Source organism: Cyanistes caeruleus, chromosome Z (genome assembly GCF_971803275.1).
Source record: "Cyanistes caeruleus chromosome Z, bCyaCae1.hap1.1, whole genome shotgun sequence".
In the NCBI taxonomy this organism is placed as follows: Eukaryota; Metazoa; Chordata; class Aves; order Passeriformes; family Paridae; genus Cyanistes; species Cyanistes caeruleus.
This window is the reverse complement of record NC_141732.1, coordinates 33,883,024-33,900,832: the sequence shown is the minus strand read 5'-3', so window position 1 is coordinate 33,900,832 and position 17,809 is coordinate 33,883,024. Positions and strand designations below refer to the sequence as shown.

Here is a 17,809-nt window from a genome sequence, read left to right as displayed (position 1 = left end):
TGCTAGGTTGCATGGAGAAATAAATAAAGACATAGAAGTAACGCTAATGCTCTGACCACAGTTGAATAAATATCTTTGTAGTTCAAATACTGTCTTGATGCTTTGCCTTATCTGTGAGCATTATTGGGAGGTTGTTTTATAAGGTTTTTGTAGCTTTGTGAATGTCATAACCTTGGTTGTTTTCTAGTGGTCTGTTGTAAAGCATCATTTGCAACATTACATTTACTGGAAGTTGTTAGACTTGCTCTAATATTTTGATAAAACAAAGAAGTTGGTTATTATTGTACTTGTTAGGAAATACAGTTTTAAAGTCCTCTGTCAAACTGTTAGATTATGACCAAAGTACTGCTTGTCTTTTGAGTGGGTTCAGGCTGTTTCTGCCTTTTTTTAAAGGAGGGTGTTGTTTAAGAAATGTGGAAAAAGTCAGACTGTTCCAAGCGCCTATGTGTTTTTATTGTTGGATAAGAAGTAGCTCAGATCTGCATGGTCCTCTATGAGAAGCATGAAAATATAAGAAAATTAGTTGTATGCAGAGCTGTACTTATCCCCTAATTTTTCTTGTTACTGTTTTTGTGTAATTGAGCCTGATAATAATGTACATGCTTTCTAACATGATTAATGTTCTTTCCCTCTCCAGTTCAGCGCATGGTCTTGGACAATCAGGAACTGATTCTTAACAGACTCAAGGACATAAGAAAGGTAAATCTGAAAAAGAAACCTTTGGGTTTTGTCTTTTTTTTTTTTTTGTTTGTTTTTTTTTCCTAGCAAGTATGGAGTCTCCTTTCTTACAGAAAAAGTGAGTCACTGGTTACCCCCTAAGCAGGCTCAAGGGTAGAAAAGCCAAGTGGTTGAACTGAAGTTTGTTTCTGTTTCTGATATTCTCTAAACATAGAGGATGTGATTACTAATGTCATGTCATTTATTTTCCTTTATTTTGGTAGACTTCAATACGTCAGATGAATCAAACAAGATTTTACATTGTGGAAAACAGTAAATCCATTGTACAAGTAAATTTATTTGTTGGTGGCCTTCCACCCCAGCTTTCCCCTGAAGAATACACAAATATTCTCAAGGAAGAATTAGCTATCAAAAGTAAGTAAACAGGTACATTTTCAAACAATTTTTGTACAGAACAAAATGTAGTAGCGTAAATTTCTCATTTTTCTTATCATTTTAACTTTTTCTGACCAGATTTTAAAAAACTATTCTGCCTTTTACTCTCATGTGGGCTTTTTAAATAATTTTAGCATGCTCACAGTTACAGGAGAGATGTGACAGCTGATTATTTACAGAATAATTGTTACATTACTCTAGTTATATTTGACTACACCTTGTTTTTTGTTTGTTCATGTGAAAAGGCATCCATTTTTAGAAGAATTATACATACCTTAAACCATGAACAGAATATCCCTTGCCTTTTTTAACCTCTGTCACTTTCTGCCTGGGCTGTTCTCCAGGTTAGTCGTGAGCTCTGTGCCCCATCATGGAGAATTGTGAGCAGTGTGTTCACACATATACGGAAAAACACTCAGGGAAAAGAAATTATTTTTCTTTTTCAAAGAAGTGCAATTGAATTTTCATAATACTCCTTCAACCAATACTTTGTATAAACAGTGTCAGGAATGTGTCATGCTTTTTGTTGTAGGAAACAAGGCGTTTTTTCCCAATCTTTTATGTCACTTCAAGAGGAATTAAACTTGAAATGCCAGAAATAATTCTTAGTCACCTTTTATGAAAATCAGTTTAGCTTTTCTTACTTGCAAAGTAAACATGAGAGGGAAAGTGTTAGCTGGAGGTTCTCCCTGTATTTGTATAACTTTTAATATTTATTTATATTATATTTATGTAACTTTTTAAAATACTTTAAATATTTACTCTAAATGTACCCAAGATTTTATGTGTTTATATTTTTACCCTTTGCAGCAAATGTAGTATCTGTGAGTCATGTTTATCAAGCACAAGGTAAGCATTAAAATTTTTAGTCTTGCAAACAATGTCTATGTTCAAAACTGCAGCTTAATACTAGAGGCTGGAAGCTCAGAGTATATTAGTCTTACTGCATAAGCAAAAAGCCCTTCAGGTAAAATGTAACACATTGTATTTATGAAGAGCAGTGGATTAGTGTTACCTTATTAAAAAAAGTTAAAAGGTTGGCTTCATGCCCTGTGTACCAGAAGGTAGTAATATTTAATCAAAAAAATGAGTTTTGAAGTTGCACTTCAGCTGAATAATCTAACACCACAGAACTGTTAAAAATCCTTGAAGTGTTCTCTCTCCATGATTTTGAGAATACTAAAATTTGGTACTGCTTTTGGACTCAGTGGGATTATTTCATAGTCACTGTTTCCTAGCAGTGTTAAGAGCTGGAGTTCAATGGCTGAAAGTTGAAGAAAATAAATGTATTCATCCTTTGAGTTGTTTCTTTGCTTTTGCTGTATGAATTTTATTTCAGCAAAGTCGGAGAAGCCTTGAGGCTTCTGACAGCTGGAGCAGCAGTGGCTCTGGGCAGCTTTAGTGCAGTGGTCAGGTGGAGATCTGCATTTGGTAAAAATTTCAAGTGTGGAATTTTCTCTTCTGTATGTTTAGGTGTCTGTAGTCAAGATGTTTCACATCCTTTGGCAGGCTTAACTTCCACGTCTGCTAAATGGGTCTTTCTATAGCATGGTTTTGAAGACTGATGTGTGCTTCCTTTCTGTTATTTGCTGTCTCCACATGACTAATTGGTACTGATTGATTTTGATCTTTTCATAGGAAAAGCTGTAAAGCTTTCAGATGCACCTTCTCCTTTCCATATTTGCCAGTGACGAATACTTGGTTTTGTGATACTCATGCCTTGTCACAGCATCATTAAACCAAATTTACATGCATGTGTTTTTCACATGTTTCTGCTTGTATGTGATTTTTATTGCCACTTTCTTCTTATGTTTGTATTTTTGTGGTTCTCATAATTTCCTAACTCTCCCTTTTTGTCATAGCCAGGTTATGTTACCATCCTACATCTTGTATACTCTCCATTATGCATTTTTGTTTTATCCTGCCTTGTTTTCCTCCTCACCAAATACCCTACTTTACACTTACTTGTCAGTGTTTATTTTGTCTTTTCTCTTTTGTCTTCCCTTGTTTCCCAACTGCTTCATTCAGAACCTAAGCCAACATAAAAATCTAAACTTGATTATCAGCCCAAAAATTTGCTTGCAGTAATTCTTACTGAGATATTGTTAATGAACAGAACTTGGATTTTTAATAATGGGATACAAAATGAAACCTGATACCTCTGTCACTTTTACATGATGAGAACAGGATGTTAGTCATGATAAAGAGTATGCAAATAGGCCCTACCCCTGAAGCTCAAAGGAAAACTTTAAATATGCATTAGTTCTGTGCTACAGTTCTTGTCTTCAAATTGCTTTGCTTTAATAAAAATATGATGTGTTTTTGAGGCTAGGAAGGAAGGTTTAGAAACAGAACAACACAATTCAACTGATAACAAATGCAAGAATAAGTTTTGCTGAATAATGTCTTCAGTAAACTGAGTAAACTTTTGCTGTAATATGAGACCTATTTTCTAATAATAAAAATAGGAAATATAAAAAGTAGTTCTGATGCCTCTTTACAGGTGCTGTTGTACTCCAAATTTCATGTTTTTCTGAAGCTGAAAGAATATATATGCTAGTTAAAGATACTGTTGTCAATGACAAGCCTCTGAATGCTGTGGTGATTCCTGCAGTTATGGTAAGAGACAGGTTTGAATTAAAAAATGTCTTTAAAAGAAAAAAAACAACTGCCTTAAAACTCTTTTTGCTATAACTAAATGAAAATATGTTTATGTTCAAAGAGGCCGTACTATAAGTACTGTGATGAAAAAAACATACTTCAGAGCCTGTACTTCATGTATATGATATATTCAGTGAGTTAAATAGTTTGTCCTGTTACCGTTCAATTGTCAATCGATTTTTCTTTCTTTTTGTTTCTTTTAATGATCAAAACATTAAGTGATGTTTCAGTTTCAGCTGGTATGTCTTAAAATGCTTACAAAACTTCGTTATGGGAGCTAAATGTGAGGTAAAATACTTCTGCTTATTTTCACAGTGACATTATCTTCATTTCACCCATTCTGTAGCAGAGGCAGTTTGACCTTGTTTACCCCTTGAGGATTTCAGAACACAGTCTTCTGAAAGACTTAGCACAAGAGTCCTTTCACAAATTCAGGCTTGATTCTGATTTATTCTTGTTACTAATCACTTTCATATGAATCAGATTGTTTAGTAACAGGTTTCATGTTAATAAAGTGAAGTCAATGTGATAAGAAGAAAATTATTAACTGAGTGAAGTGATATTTTTATCCAGGATTATGTAGGTTTTGTCCAAAAAAGAGTGTTGCCGTAGTTACTTTCTGCTGAGGTGTTGTGCACCCTGCAGTTACTGTATTTCTGGAACTGCATTATGGCAAGCAACGTGAGAATCTTGGTTTGAATTCTTGGAACATCACAGAAGGTCAAAAAATTACATTAGTAGTGGGAATTACGATACAGCTTTATATAGGAGGGTATCAAGTTCAATGGCCATAGCTGCTTGTTCACATACCTGCTTTCACTGTTTAAAAATGAATCCTACACTGGTCAAGGCTTTCTGAAGGCAAAGTTGTGTTTTTCATATGAGTAGATACTAGTGGTAGTGCTCCCATGCAACTGGCAAAAATCAAAAACCCCCTCCTAAAAACCTGAGTGCCTTGTTCTTACGTGTGCACAGGAACTACATTTTGTGAAATCCTTAGAAATCTAGACTCCCTTGTCCAAACTAGGTTTCAGAGTGCTTGTTATGAGAAACACAAAGCATGGATAGTTGTTTTTGGTGTTTTTTAGGCAAATGCATTATGAGCCTGTTTTTGCTGTCTGTGGTGTGAAGCTGAACATCCTTCACTCTGTTGATTACATATGTCTGCTTTTCTGACTCTGAATATGTTTGAAGATAACTTCTTGATGCCAGAAAAGTGGAGATATAGCTCTTATCTGATGCAAGATATTTTTTAGAAATTCCACTTCAGGGGACTGCTAAGAATTAATTTCTAATCTGTAAGCAAGAGAGAGGGGTTGTACACGGGCAAAAGCATTGTGTTTGCATTTCTGCATGTGTTGTTTATATTTGGTCATCTCACTGAAAGGAGCCAAGAATTAATTTAAATGATATGTCAAGTGTTGTTTTTTGTATGATTGTCCACCCAGCTTATGGCATTCACTAATTACCATTAGACTAATGGTTGCTTATTGTCTTTACTTTGGGCAGCAGTTGGACTAGATGACCTCCTGTGGTACTATCCAACCCAGGCTATCTTTATAACCTATGATAATATTAGTCTTTGTTTATATGTGTGATGATTTAAATACAGTACCAGGAAATACACAGGAACTGACACAATACTAAATTTATACCATGTTTGACGTTCCTTTTTTGAGTGAAATAAAGAAATTGGGAATGAAGGGCTAGTGATTTTTCCAAATCACCAATTAAATTAAAGAAAAAGGCAACCAACAAAAAAACAACAAACCAAAATAGTCCTTCTCTAAAAATGGGTAACAGCACAGAAGTATTGGTGGTTAGCAGGTTGCTAGCATTTTTCTGAGGTGAAATTTGCTTACTCTGTGTCTGATACAGTCTGACATGTTCAGATCTACCCAAAGCAATTCACCCTCTTATTACCATTAGTGAGAAGACTGAGCACAGCTCAGCTGTTCCATAAGCTGTTTGTTAGAAAGTCAAGCCGTTAGTGTTATCAGATGTGTTGATCTGTTCCGCTGTTTCAGCGCGTTAGGAATTTAATCAAACACTTCTTCATTTCACAGTATTCAAATAAATGAAAATACTCTCTTCACTGGAGTGTGAAAAAAAAAACAAACCAAAAAACTGCAGTATTTTATAAAGCTGTTTAGCTGCTGTGTGTAAGGAACTTTGGGGACAGTTTGGTCTCACTGTTTGGTATCAAATCAAGGTGAAAGACCATGCAGGACAAAATCTTTCAGTTCAGAACTAATTTAACAGAGCTTGTTTTTCAGCACTGGCAAGCAAGGAAGTCAGCAGACAGTTGTATGAGGCCAATACCAGCACAGGTTTTGGTGGCTTTATCACTAATGCCTTTTACTGGTGGAGTGCCCTCTGATACACTTTGTTTAGATTCGTTACGAGTAGCAGGAAAATATGTAGAAAGTTCCCAAACAGATGAAACTTTCCGTTTCATTCATTCTACTAAATCCTCACACAAATATTTACATCTTAAAAGCATAATAGTTAAATGAGTGTTCTAGCCAAAACATGAGTGATTACTTTTCACCCTTCTGAAGGGTTGTCACCTTTCTCACCCTTTGCTGGAAGGGTTTTCAAGCACTGGAATGGACTGCCCCGGGAAGTGGTGGGGTCCCCAATCTCTGGGGGTGTTCAAGAAGTGACTGGACAAGGCACTTAGTGCTGTGGTCTAGTCAACAGAATGGTATTCAGTCAGAGGTTGGAACTGATGATGTTACGGGTCTTTTTGCAACTTTTATGATTCTGTGATTCTTCCATTTATGTAATATGCCAAAAAATAAAGAAAAGGCTTGGGGGTTGACCCAGCAGGTGCTCCTGTAGTGTTCTGACACCTTGCACATAATTTCTCATCAGATAATAAGTCTTTTCTGGCCAGGGTGGAGAAAATTTTGTGCTTGGGGCATTGTGAGTCCTTGTACATGGAAGATGCTGCTGGCAGCCATTTGCAAATGTTGAATTCTACTTGTCAGAGATATCTGCAGTTTCTGGAGACAGCCCACCACCTGGCAAAATGTGCTGTGGTTGTCACAGTGGTAGGCTGGTGGCACAGAACGCCTTGTTCTGCTTTGTTGCGAGGTGTGAATACACAGTACAGTCAATGGAAAGGGGATTAGCATGGGTAATAAACATCTTTCCCCACTTTAAAGCTGTGTTGTGCTACTCCTGACAAATTAGGCAATTGACAGTGACTGTCAGAGTGTCTAAATCACACAACCTCCTTCAGCTGTCTCGAAGAAAGGAGCAATAAATTCCATCCTGAATGCCAGCCAACATGAAACCCTTCTGCAGGTTTCACTCCTCAAGCACAACACTGAAGCCAGGGCTAAAGAGGGAGGGGAGTCCTCGGGCTGTGAGTCACACACTCTTCTGCCCAGTAACAAACTCACTCGTCTGTCCCCAGTGGGGCTGTATCAAGGACCTTTTTTAAGTGGTGCAGCATAAGGGTGCTACCCTTGTGGCCATCAGTAATTGTAATCAAGAGCATGCTCTTGAGGATGCACAGCAGCAGCCCTGCTCTACTATACAAGCTGTCATGAGTTTCTAACCCTTACCGAAAAATTGGTTTTTTAGAAGCTGGCCTTTATCTGGGAATTTAGCAGTGTTTCTTACCTCATTCAAGCTCAGTGAAGAGTTGTGATGGGAAGTAAGTTCACTGTAAGGACAAGCACTTTCTTGAATACTTCTTATTCTGAATAGCTGCATCTAAATGCATATAGTTAAGAATTTACATTGGAAGATACCTTAACAAAGGTGGGCTTGAGTAGTAGGACTGTTCAGTTTATACCACACACAAATTTTTAGTAGCTCCCGGCATTTGCTGTAGCTGCTTGGGAATCTTAGTAGCATTCAGGTTATATATTTACCTGGCTTGGGGGTTTTTAGGTACAGTTATTGACATTTGACAAGAAATATAGCTGGCACAGTAGCAACTCTAAATATGTATTTGCAACAATTTATGTTACTTGGGTGAGATCTCAGACAACTTTACAAAAGAAAGCTGGTTTTTTGAATGCCTTGGAGTGTACCATGTCTCAGAAATAGTTGTGATTCCCTTAAGTTGCTTTTGAATTATTTCTTTTGAATTATTTGGATTTATTAAATCCAGTGCATTAGAACGTGCCTGTAAAAGCAAGTAACATAAAACATGTGTTCAGCATGTCACTTTTAAATGTCCCTATTTTTAGAAACTGGTTTCCTGAAGAAGAGAAGATAATCAAATGTTCTTATTACATTCAAGTAAGAGATTTGTTAGACGTCAGTGTTGGGCTGGTTTCTTTGCTCCTATTCCTTCTTGAAAAAGTTTTTGTTTACTTTGAGCTCCAGCACTTCATATTTTTTCTTTTTATTATCCTGTTAACACCCTTTTTTAAACCCCACAAGTTTCCAGGCATTATACCAAGCCTGAGGTTTCAGGTTGCCAGTATTGTTCAGAAAATTGAAATGGCTGGAGATTAAATTTAGGTATTTAAAAAGCTCTGAAGAGGAAGAAATGGGAAGTGGACAGGAGAGAGGGTAGGGCAGAGTAAAAGCTAGACAAAGAGTGCTGGAAGGGAACAGTGTGCTCTGTTACCCCATGGGACATGATGTTTCCTTTCAGAGCTGCTCTGCCTTCTGTTGCTGGTGGGATTTAACCCCATACAGCACTAGCAGCTGGGCAGAGTGGCTGGAAAGCATTCCAGCGCAAAAAGACCTGGGGATGCTGGTCAACATCTGGCTGAACCTGAGCCAGGAGTGTGCCCAGGTGGCCAAGAAGGATGGCATTCTGGCCTGCATCAGCAGCAGTGTGGTCAGCAGGACCAAGGCAGGGATTGCCCTGTACTCAGCACTGGTGAGGCCACATACCCAGAGCTGTGTCCAGCTCTGGGCCACTCACTCTGAAAAGGACATTGACGTGCTGGAGCATGTTCAGAGAAGGGAACAAGGATCACGGAAGGGCCTGAAAACATGTCTTATGAGAACTGGCTGAGGGAGCTGGGGTTGTTTAGTCTCCAGAGAAGGAGGCTCAGGGTGACCCCATCGCTCTCTACAACTCCTGAAAGGAGGGGGTAGTGTTGTGGGGGTCTGTCTCTCCTGTCCTGCCTGCAGTGAGAGGACAAGAGGAAATGGCCTTAATCTGAGACACGGGACATTCAGATTAGATATTAGAAAAAAAAGTATCACTGTCAAGGGGGTCAGGCATTAGAAAAGGCTGCCCAGGGAGGTTACCACTCCTGCAGGTGCTTAAAAGGCATCTGGATCTAGTGCTGGTGATGTAGTTGAGTGGTTTAGGCATTAACAGTGGCAGTGCTGGGTGGATGGTTAGACTTGATGATCCTAAAGTTGTCTTCCAATCTTGATGATTCTGTGATTATCAAAGGGCTATTCTAAGTGGGATATGGCAAATGATGATGGAGCAACAAGATGGCCTTTACTTCTGAAAACACCAGAGCTCTGCTTATTCTTCTGTTAATGCTTGGAATGGCTCAAGGGGATGAAATCCACTTGTCTCTTTGGCAAGTTTGGATCCTTGAGTTGTTGACTTAATACTCAAGAAATCCTTTTTGTGACAGTGGCATGCATTATGTTCCTTTGCTGCCTACAAATATTCTTTCCATGCACTCAACAGAAATTAATAAATTATCCTTGTTATGTGTTGGGCATGCTTTGAGTAATTGCATCCCTCTTTTCAATAATGCCTGAATGTAGAGGCCAAAGGTGTTTTGACTTCAGTTGTCAGCTTAGCATGAAGGTAGTTCCTTTGGAGAGAGCTGTCTGCACAGCTTTCAGCCTCTTTATCATCAACCTACTTGTTTTGTCTGCAGTGGAACCTTTCCAGAAAAATAAAACTGAGGTTATTTTGGCTGTTTGTCCCCCAGACCAGCCCTTGTTTGGCTCATTTATTTTTCTAGAAAACAGATATATTTTTAAACTGGATGTCTCGTAGAATCTGAAGGATGATAAAAGAAGGGGCAGTGCGCCTGCTTCACCAGCCTTTATACCTGCTTAGTGTTCCTCTTCTCAATGTGTTTTCTCTTTATCAAGAGACAAATCACACTGGATGGCAGAGAGCATTTCTCATGCAGTGTCAGAGGAGAAGGAAGAAGGATTTTTGTGTTTGTCAGCATCTTGACACATCTGGCAGGGTGTGACTTGCAGAGGATTAGCACCCAGCTCTTCTAAGAACAGAAAATTAGAGGAAATCTCTCAAGTATTGTGAAGACCCAAAGAATCATTTGCTTCTGAGTGCCTAAATCAGATCTGGTGTATCTGAATGTCAGACTCCATTTTGCATCCCCACAAATGTAACTGGTTAATTTGACCCGATTCCTCTGTTGTTCACCTCATCGCTTACAGGCAGCAGCTGAAAGGCTGTCTGGGTGCTGCCTCCTCCCGTCTGTAGCTGTTGGTATCTCTCCACATGCTTGCACGCTGTGGTCATGCTGCTGCCTCACCGACCCCTGAATCATTCTTGTCTAAATTGACTTATATTTAGCACTGTTGTTCTGTTCCCTGAATCCATCCGGTCAGCTGCGTGACAAATTGCTGTTCCCTGAATGCTGTCCAATTTGTAAATAAGAATTACCACAACTTAGGGACTATGGCAAACATTTCTGTTTAGAAGTGCAGTTGTTGAAACATCCAGTGGACTTTGCTGGCATGTACCTGCACCCCAGCCTTGTGGCAGGATGGATAAAAGGTGTGCTGGTGTTCTCTAATATTTCTAGAACTACTTACAAATCATTTTACAGAACTATTTACAGGCAGACAGGCTGGGTGAAAACTAGTCCCAAGGTGCATCTGTTGGCTGGAAGTTTTGGTCTCCAGTGAGGTTGCAGATATTGTTCCTATGGAGTCCATGGAGTGCCCCAGGAAATCTCACCTCTGCCATGTCCAGTGGCCTCCTTTACAGTTTCTGGAGGCTTTGAGAGTCCTTTCAGCAGCAGCTTCAGTAGGTTGCAAGATACTGGCAGCCCTGAGTAAATCCTCATAATGAAAAAGCTTGGCTTACGTATTTTTAAAAGAAGCTTTCAGCTTCTAATCTCATAGGAAGAGGGACGCCACTGTCTACCCCAAACATCATTTTAAATGCTTTGTCCTTGTATTGATGTGCATTCTAAGACAACCACAAAACCAAAGATTTTTCAGTTGGTTCGGGGAGAAGTTGTCACTTTACAAGGAAACAGTTTTAATCATACAGAACTCTTATCCCTCACACTGTTCTTTGGCCTAGACTGTTTACTGAAAATGTGTAGGAAGGGCTAATTAAAATGACTTTGTTTCTAATGTTAGGCTCAAATGTGTACTTGGAGTGCGTTAAGGAGCCTTCAATTCCTAGGGAAGCAAAATCAGCAGCTAACTTGTCTATTGGCTGGACATTGAATCTTTTTATTTTTAGAATCTGGATTTTTTTAATAGGCATCAAGGAAGCATCAGGTAATAGTTCTGAGATGCAGCAATGATTTTCCTGCCTTTTCACGGCATTGACTAATCCTTTTTCTTGTTTTCTTTCAGGCTTCCAAGATACCACAGAATTGTTGCCCACTTCTTGTATTTGTGAATCCAAAAAGTGGTGGTCTCAAAGGTCGGGATCTGCTGTACAGTTTTAGAAAGCTGTTAAACCCACATCAAGTCTTTGAACTTACCAATGGGGGCCCACTGCCTGGGTAAGTCATCATGTTTTAATTTATTTTTTTTTTAATTTACATTGTTTTATTATTCTCTAAAAGGGTAGACTAGATTCACTTATTTTGAAGATCTAAATTGCTTCTCTTCTGTGCCTGAAGACCAGGGCAGTGGATCATTTCTCTTTGACTGTTCTTACTGTGACAACAGTGGAGTTCTCTAAAGAAAAGAAAATAGAGTAGTTCCTGATGTATATACTTCTGTCAAATCTAGCAGAGTCATATGCACTTTACAGTAGCACATACTTAATAATTATTGAAAATAAATAGATTTTATATTTGAATGGAGATGGAAAGAGAAATGTCACATTTCCTGATTAGGGTGGATTTTTGCTTTTATTTCTTCTGATGTTTCATGGGAACTACCAGGAAACTATAATAAAATTTTCTATTTTGACTCTTGAAACTTGGCCACAGTTAGTTGCAGAATTAACAGGGTCTGCCTGATCACAGCTGCAACATTTCTACAAGGAACAGAACATAATGTGCTTGTAGGAAGACAGGAGCTGATGACTTGATTTAATGAACCCCGCTTTGTTACAGCTTTATAAAACTGAAAGCGATGGTTGTAGCCTATTCCTTGTTCCTTCACTACTGCTTTATAAAAAACTGGTCACGACAAGATCTTGAGATCAAAAGCTTTTTGGGAAAAATGCAGCTTATGTAGGAGACAAGATAAACAAGCTAAACTAATTTTTCTGTCAGAACTGTATAATTCTGTTGTCCTTTTAATGCATTTCAAGCTGCAGCTTAAGTAACCAGTTCATTTTGTTTTGGCTTTGGAATCTTTCTGTAGCTTTATGGCAAAATACTCCCACTTGTTCAGTGTTTCTTGTGCAATGGGAAATAACAATTCTTTTGCATAATATACTGGTATGTAGGATGAAGAGCCACAAAAGGTAAGCATCACCAGGAAAACAGTACCATGAAGAAGAAAATGTACTGTGATTCCTATGACTAAGTACAAAAACACCAGCAATAATCAACATCTCCTCTAGGATTTAGAAAGTTACAGATGTTCACATCAAAATTATGACTAGTTAGGTCTCTGTGCCCTTGCAAAAGGAAGTGATTAACCATTTAGATCTTCTGTGAAAAATCATAGAGGAATATGGTTTTCACTCTTTTTAAAACCATCTTTATCTAGAACTTCATGTTTTTCCATTCACTTTGTTGAATTTGATCCAGAAACTGACGGTAAAGGGGCATGGGCAAAAATCCAATAATACTGTGTTATTTTAAATAGCATATTGGGACTTTGCATTTCCTATATTCCATTGTTAACTTTTCTTCTCCCCTGTGCTTTGCTTCACAATGGAGGTTTCACACATTTTCCAAAGTCCCCTCCTTCCGAGTGCTGGTGTGTGGAGGTGACGGCACCGTTGGCTGGGTCCTTGGTGCACTCGAGGAGATCAGGCACAAGCTGGTGTGCTCAGAGCCCTCAGTTGCCATCTTACCTTTAGGAACAGGTGAGAATCACAGCAAGAACCACTCTTCTGCTGAGAACAAAAGCCCTCTGGAAAGTTTTATCTCTATCTGTCTGACAGAGTACTCAGTTTTGCAGCTGATGTGCTGTGAGATTCAATTCTGGCTAGTGCTGGAGAGTAAACCACTCTATCAGCTTTTCAAGGAAATGTCAGTCGTGCTTTCAGAAAAACACCATCAGGGAAAACAAGCAGCAGGAGTGTTGATGTGTGTGGGTCAGTGGGCAGGATTTGGGAGGGCAAAATATCCTCCTCCTGACAATTGCAGGTGCATCAGCCATTGCTGTAAGACAGCAAACTCAGTTGCACCCTGGTGTCTCAACTCCATAACAAGCTTTTCCACCACTTTTTGTGGAAATGCTCCTGTGTGTCTGTATGCAGTGGTAACCACATGTGGAGACACAACACAGCTTAGATTTATTTTTCTTTCTGCTAGATAATTCTTCCTTCCAAACAAACTAATTCTGTGACTTGATTGGAGCACTGTAGTGCAGTGTGATTTGTAAAACAGAGCTGATGCACTGCTTATGAAACATGGTCATGTTTTGGTGTTCTTCACTGTTGCCCAGGTAATGATTTGGGGAGGGTCTTGCGCTGGGGAGCTGGCTACAGTGGGGAGGACCCATACTCCATTTTGGTTTCTGTGGATGAGGCGGATGATGTTCTCATGGATCGCTGGACTATCCTTTTGGATGCAGAAGAACCAGCTGAAGGTGCAGAAAATGGCGTTGCGGAACCTGAGCCTCCCAAGGTGAGCTGAGAGCCATTTGGGTGTGATTCTTAGGAACTGTAGTTCTATTGAAAATCACAAAGAGGATGGCTATTAATGTAGTTTAATTTTTTCTTCTCATTTGTCTTTGTGCTTGGGCCTTACTGAGCTGTTTCCTAGTTAATACAGCATGCGTCTGGACCTAGTGTTTCGGTTTTGGCAGGGCTAGTGGACTGCAGAGCACGTTTTGTAGCTGTTTAGCAAAAAGCATCTGATAGAGGATTAATGAAAAGATTCACATGGCAATGACATTCCTATTTGCTTCAGCTGGGAAAGAAGTTATTTCTCAAATAAGAAAAGGCTTTGAAAGGAATTCCAAAACACTTTCCAAAACACTTGTAAACTGGAGTGTCAACCAAAAAGCACTCCCTTCCCCAAAAGGTACTCTCATCTTTCCTTTCACATTTTAAGAAATTACTAGGAGTTGCTAGCATATACAGGAAGTAAATCCTTCCATCATCTTACTACTACTCTGTGCACAAGCCATTTGTTATTTGCATTTTTTTTTTTTTGAGTGAAAGTCATTGTCACTTGGTTCATATGAGTTTGTTTCTGTTTGGGAAAATAAAAATTTTGTAGATGTTGATGTTGATTGTGGATGATGATTTTGGAGCTGTATGTGAATCCTGGTTCTGTTTCTTCAGATTAAAGGAAAAAATTGGACCAGGGGCTTGCAAAAAAAGTAGGAAATCATAACAATGGTAGCAATTGTCCAAGATTTTAGTCTGGTCACTGAAAAATCTTGGGTATTGTGAGTCAGTTGGAGGATTTAAGATGCTCAGGTTCCAGCTATTTTTCACTTGGTGGAGATGGGGGCTTTTTTTCCCATGGTGCCTAATCTGCTTTAAGGTGAAGGATGGGAGAGTAATGCCTAGGATAAAAGAGCTATAGAATGAACTGGCATGCAAAGGAAGATTTAATGGAAGAAATAGTTGAAATCTGTAGAAACTTGAGACTGGCATATAGGGAGCTAGTTAAAAAACTGAGTAGGTGAAGTTCTTCATTCATCTAGTGTAAGCTGGTCACATTCCAAAATAAGTAAGAGTGTCTTCCCAATGATGTAATATAAATCCATGGCTGATGCCAAAAATAATAGCAGCATTAGTGTTCATCAGCTTGTGAAGTTATTGCATAAAATTGCTTTGAGAGGTTGATTTGGTTTTATTTCTGCATTTGTTTTTATTTCTGCCTTATTATGCTTGTTACTTTTAATTAAGATTAAATTTTGTATTTTCTGATACTTTGGAAATAATGGCTATGCATGTCAACAGTTGTTCATGCAGCTTTAATTTTAGTGCAGTGTTTCTGGAAAATGTTTTCCAGAATCTGTCAAGATGCAAGTGACTAGGAAGAATCATCTGCAAGGCTTGCTTTTGTTGAAAAACCTTGGAACTTCTTCATTTTTCATGTAAAAATGAAAGCAGGAAATGATACAATGATACCTTTTTTTTTTTTTTTTTCCTTTTGGTCAGATTGTACAGATGAACAATTACTGTGGTCTTGGCATTGATGCAGAGTTGAGTTTGGACTTTCATCATGCTAGAGAAGAAGAACCAGGGAAATTTAATAGCAGGTAATCCTGGGGAAACCAGGTGTTAAAGGTCAATTCTGTGGTATTGTATTACCTCCAATTTACACTACAACTGATAATCTTAAATGCTACAGGTATCCAGTAATATTTATTGCTTTTGGCAGAGCTGGGACAAGGAGGAATTAAGCTAACCAGGAAGTCATAGACTGTGTTTTGTTGGTTTGGGTTTGGTTTGGGGCTTTTTTCCTCTACCAAGAGAGAGCACCAAAGCAGTTTTTGGAAGCCATGCCATTGTTATTCAGTATTCTTAGTTTGCCAATAAGTGCATTGTTGAGTTCAGTGAAATTTTGAGAGTGAAAATATCTCTTGCTCAAAGCCTTTTGCAAGAGTGAGGGCAGTGCTGCTACATAAACAATAAGCACTGTTCAAAAGTGTTCAGAACCTCTGTACCTTTTCCAGTTTTACCTAGTGCTATTGCAACACCTGCATGCTATTAAAAAACTCTCTGTACCTCAAGTGAGAATGTTATTAAAAACGTGTTGACAGAGACCTTCCTTCTCTCTGGCATGCAAATCAACCAATAATTGGACTTTTTCTTCTTCCCATAATTACTGAAGTTGGTGAGCAAAAGAAATCACATCTGTGTAATTAATCAGTAATTCTTTGTAGAAACTGTTTTTGTTTGCTTCCCCTATGTTGGTGATTAAACACCTTCTAAATTGTCTCCTGGTTGCCAAAATTACAGCCAGTTACAACTATGCAGTGTTCAAACTATTAAAAATATTCTCTGACCAGTTCTGAGTGCAATGATGGGTAATCCAACCTATCTTGCAGTGTTCTATGTATTGTTACAGGCATTGCTCATAGTGCTTTCCGTAAAAACTAATACAATTGTTGTTGTAAATATAGGTGGTTCCTGGTACCTAAGTTACTATTAGGCACTGGTTTGCATTTTCAATGCACTTGCCTGAAAGCATCACAGGTAGTAAAATCAGGCAAGAAGTTTGCATGTAGCAGTGCCTGTTCTAGTAGGTGAAACTTTTCAATATGGACTTGTGCAATTAATATAATGTACAAGTTATGTTCATTCTTACTTCAAAATATAGTCCATGTTTGCAAAGCTGTGGTGCTTCAAAAGATGCATTCTCTTCTTATTGCCAGTGCATTTAAGGGATACACTTTGACAGCTATTGCCCTGTGTGTTTTTCATCCCTGTCACTTCCCAGTGTGCAGCTTCCATAGTGCAGTGGACAATGTCTTGGTATGATTCTTGCAGGGTGACTTGAAAGACTTGTGGGAAAGAAGAAAGGTTTTTTTTCCAAATATGAAAGGCTATATACTTCTGAAAAGGGAACATTAAATAATGATACTGAGGAACATTTCTGCAGAATCCAAAAGTTTGTGCTAACAGTGGTTGACACATGACATTTACCTTTGACTGCCTGTGAAAATGACTGCTAAAATAGTTGAGTTTATGATTCCTGATGATAAGCAAGTGCACACTCTTGTCAGTAATATTAGCCTTTTTTTTTTTTTTAATTATTTCTAGTAAATTAACTAAAAATTATATCTACTTAATGCAAGATGCAGCAGTTCCTGGCAGGTGAACTGACTACTCTTGAGTGCAGAACAAGAAGTTTCGGGTTGTGGCAAAGTAAATTGCAGGTAGTACTTGGAAGGAATATGCTTTTCTCTGAAGCAAGACATTACAATGATAAATGTACCAAAAGCTGTGTGCTCTCTGGCCTCACTCAGTAGAGACTCTTTACATGCTCTGGACATTTAGCAGCTCAAAATGTAGTGATAACATCCCTGCAGGAATTCAATGCTGATCTTGCATTGCAGGGCAGATAAAAATAGTGTATATTGTGACAGTGATGGTCTTTGCATTGATGAGGGCCAAACTATATGAGTTTTTTTCACAGTGTAAAATTTTTTAATGATAGGGCATCTGCCTTCATTCATAGAATCACAGAATGGGTCAGGTTGGAAGAGATTAGAGTGGGTCTTCTGGTCCAACCTCCCTGGAGCACTTGGCATGGGATTGCATTCCAGATGGCTCTTGAATATCTCCAGCAAGGGCAGACTCCACACCCCCTCTGGACAATGTGTTCCAGTGCTCAGTTACCCACACAGTAAAGAAATTCTTCCTCATGTTCAGGTTGAACTTCTGTGCATCAGTTTCTGCCCATTGCCTCTTGTACTTACTTGCTGCCTGGCTCCATCCTCTTGACACTTGTCCCTTCAGATACTTAGGGTTTCCTCTCTTCTTGAGGCTGAAGAGGCCCAACTCCCTCAGCCTTTCCTGGTTAAAGAGATGCTCCAGTACCTTAATCATCTTTGTTGCCCTCTGCTGGACCAGGAGCTCCATGTCTCTCTCTCTGTACTGAGGAGCCCAGAACGGGACACAAACTGAAGATGTACCTCACTGTGACTGAGCAGAGGGATCAACTCCCTCGACCTGTAGGTGATGCTTTTCCTAATGCACCCAGGAACCCCAGGTCCTTCTTTGCTGAGCTGCTTTAGATCAGGTTGCTCCCATCCTGCGCTGGTTCATGGGATTATT

At 38.9% G+C, this 17,809-nt stretch overlaps 1 protein-coding gene across 1 annotated transcript in view; it reads left to right on the top strand.

Annotated features, from left to right (window-relative positions):
• Positions 1-17,809, top strand: part of DGKQ (diacylglycerol kinase theta) — an 88,116-nt gene that overhangs the window by 56,947 nt on the left and 13,360 nt on the right. Inside the window, exons 12-19 of the mRNA XM_023944307.2 lie at positions 638-699; positions 942-1,092; positions 1,924-1,962; positions 3,617-3,732; positions 11,290-11,441; positions 12,780-12,928; positions 13,513-13,694; positions 15,185-15,285. Of these exons, the coding sequence (XP_023800075.2) occupies positions 638-699; positions 942-1,092; positions 1,924-1,962; positions 3,617-3,732; positions 11,290-11,441; positions 12,780-12,928; positions 13,513-13,694; positions 15,185-15,285 (952 nt within the window). The remainder of the gene's footprint in view (positions 1-637; positions 700-941; positions 1,093-1,923; positions 1,963-3,616; positions 3,733-11,289; positions 11,442-12,779; positions 12,929-13,512; positions 13,695-15,184; positions 15,286-17,809) is intronic.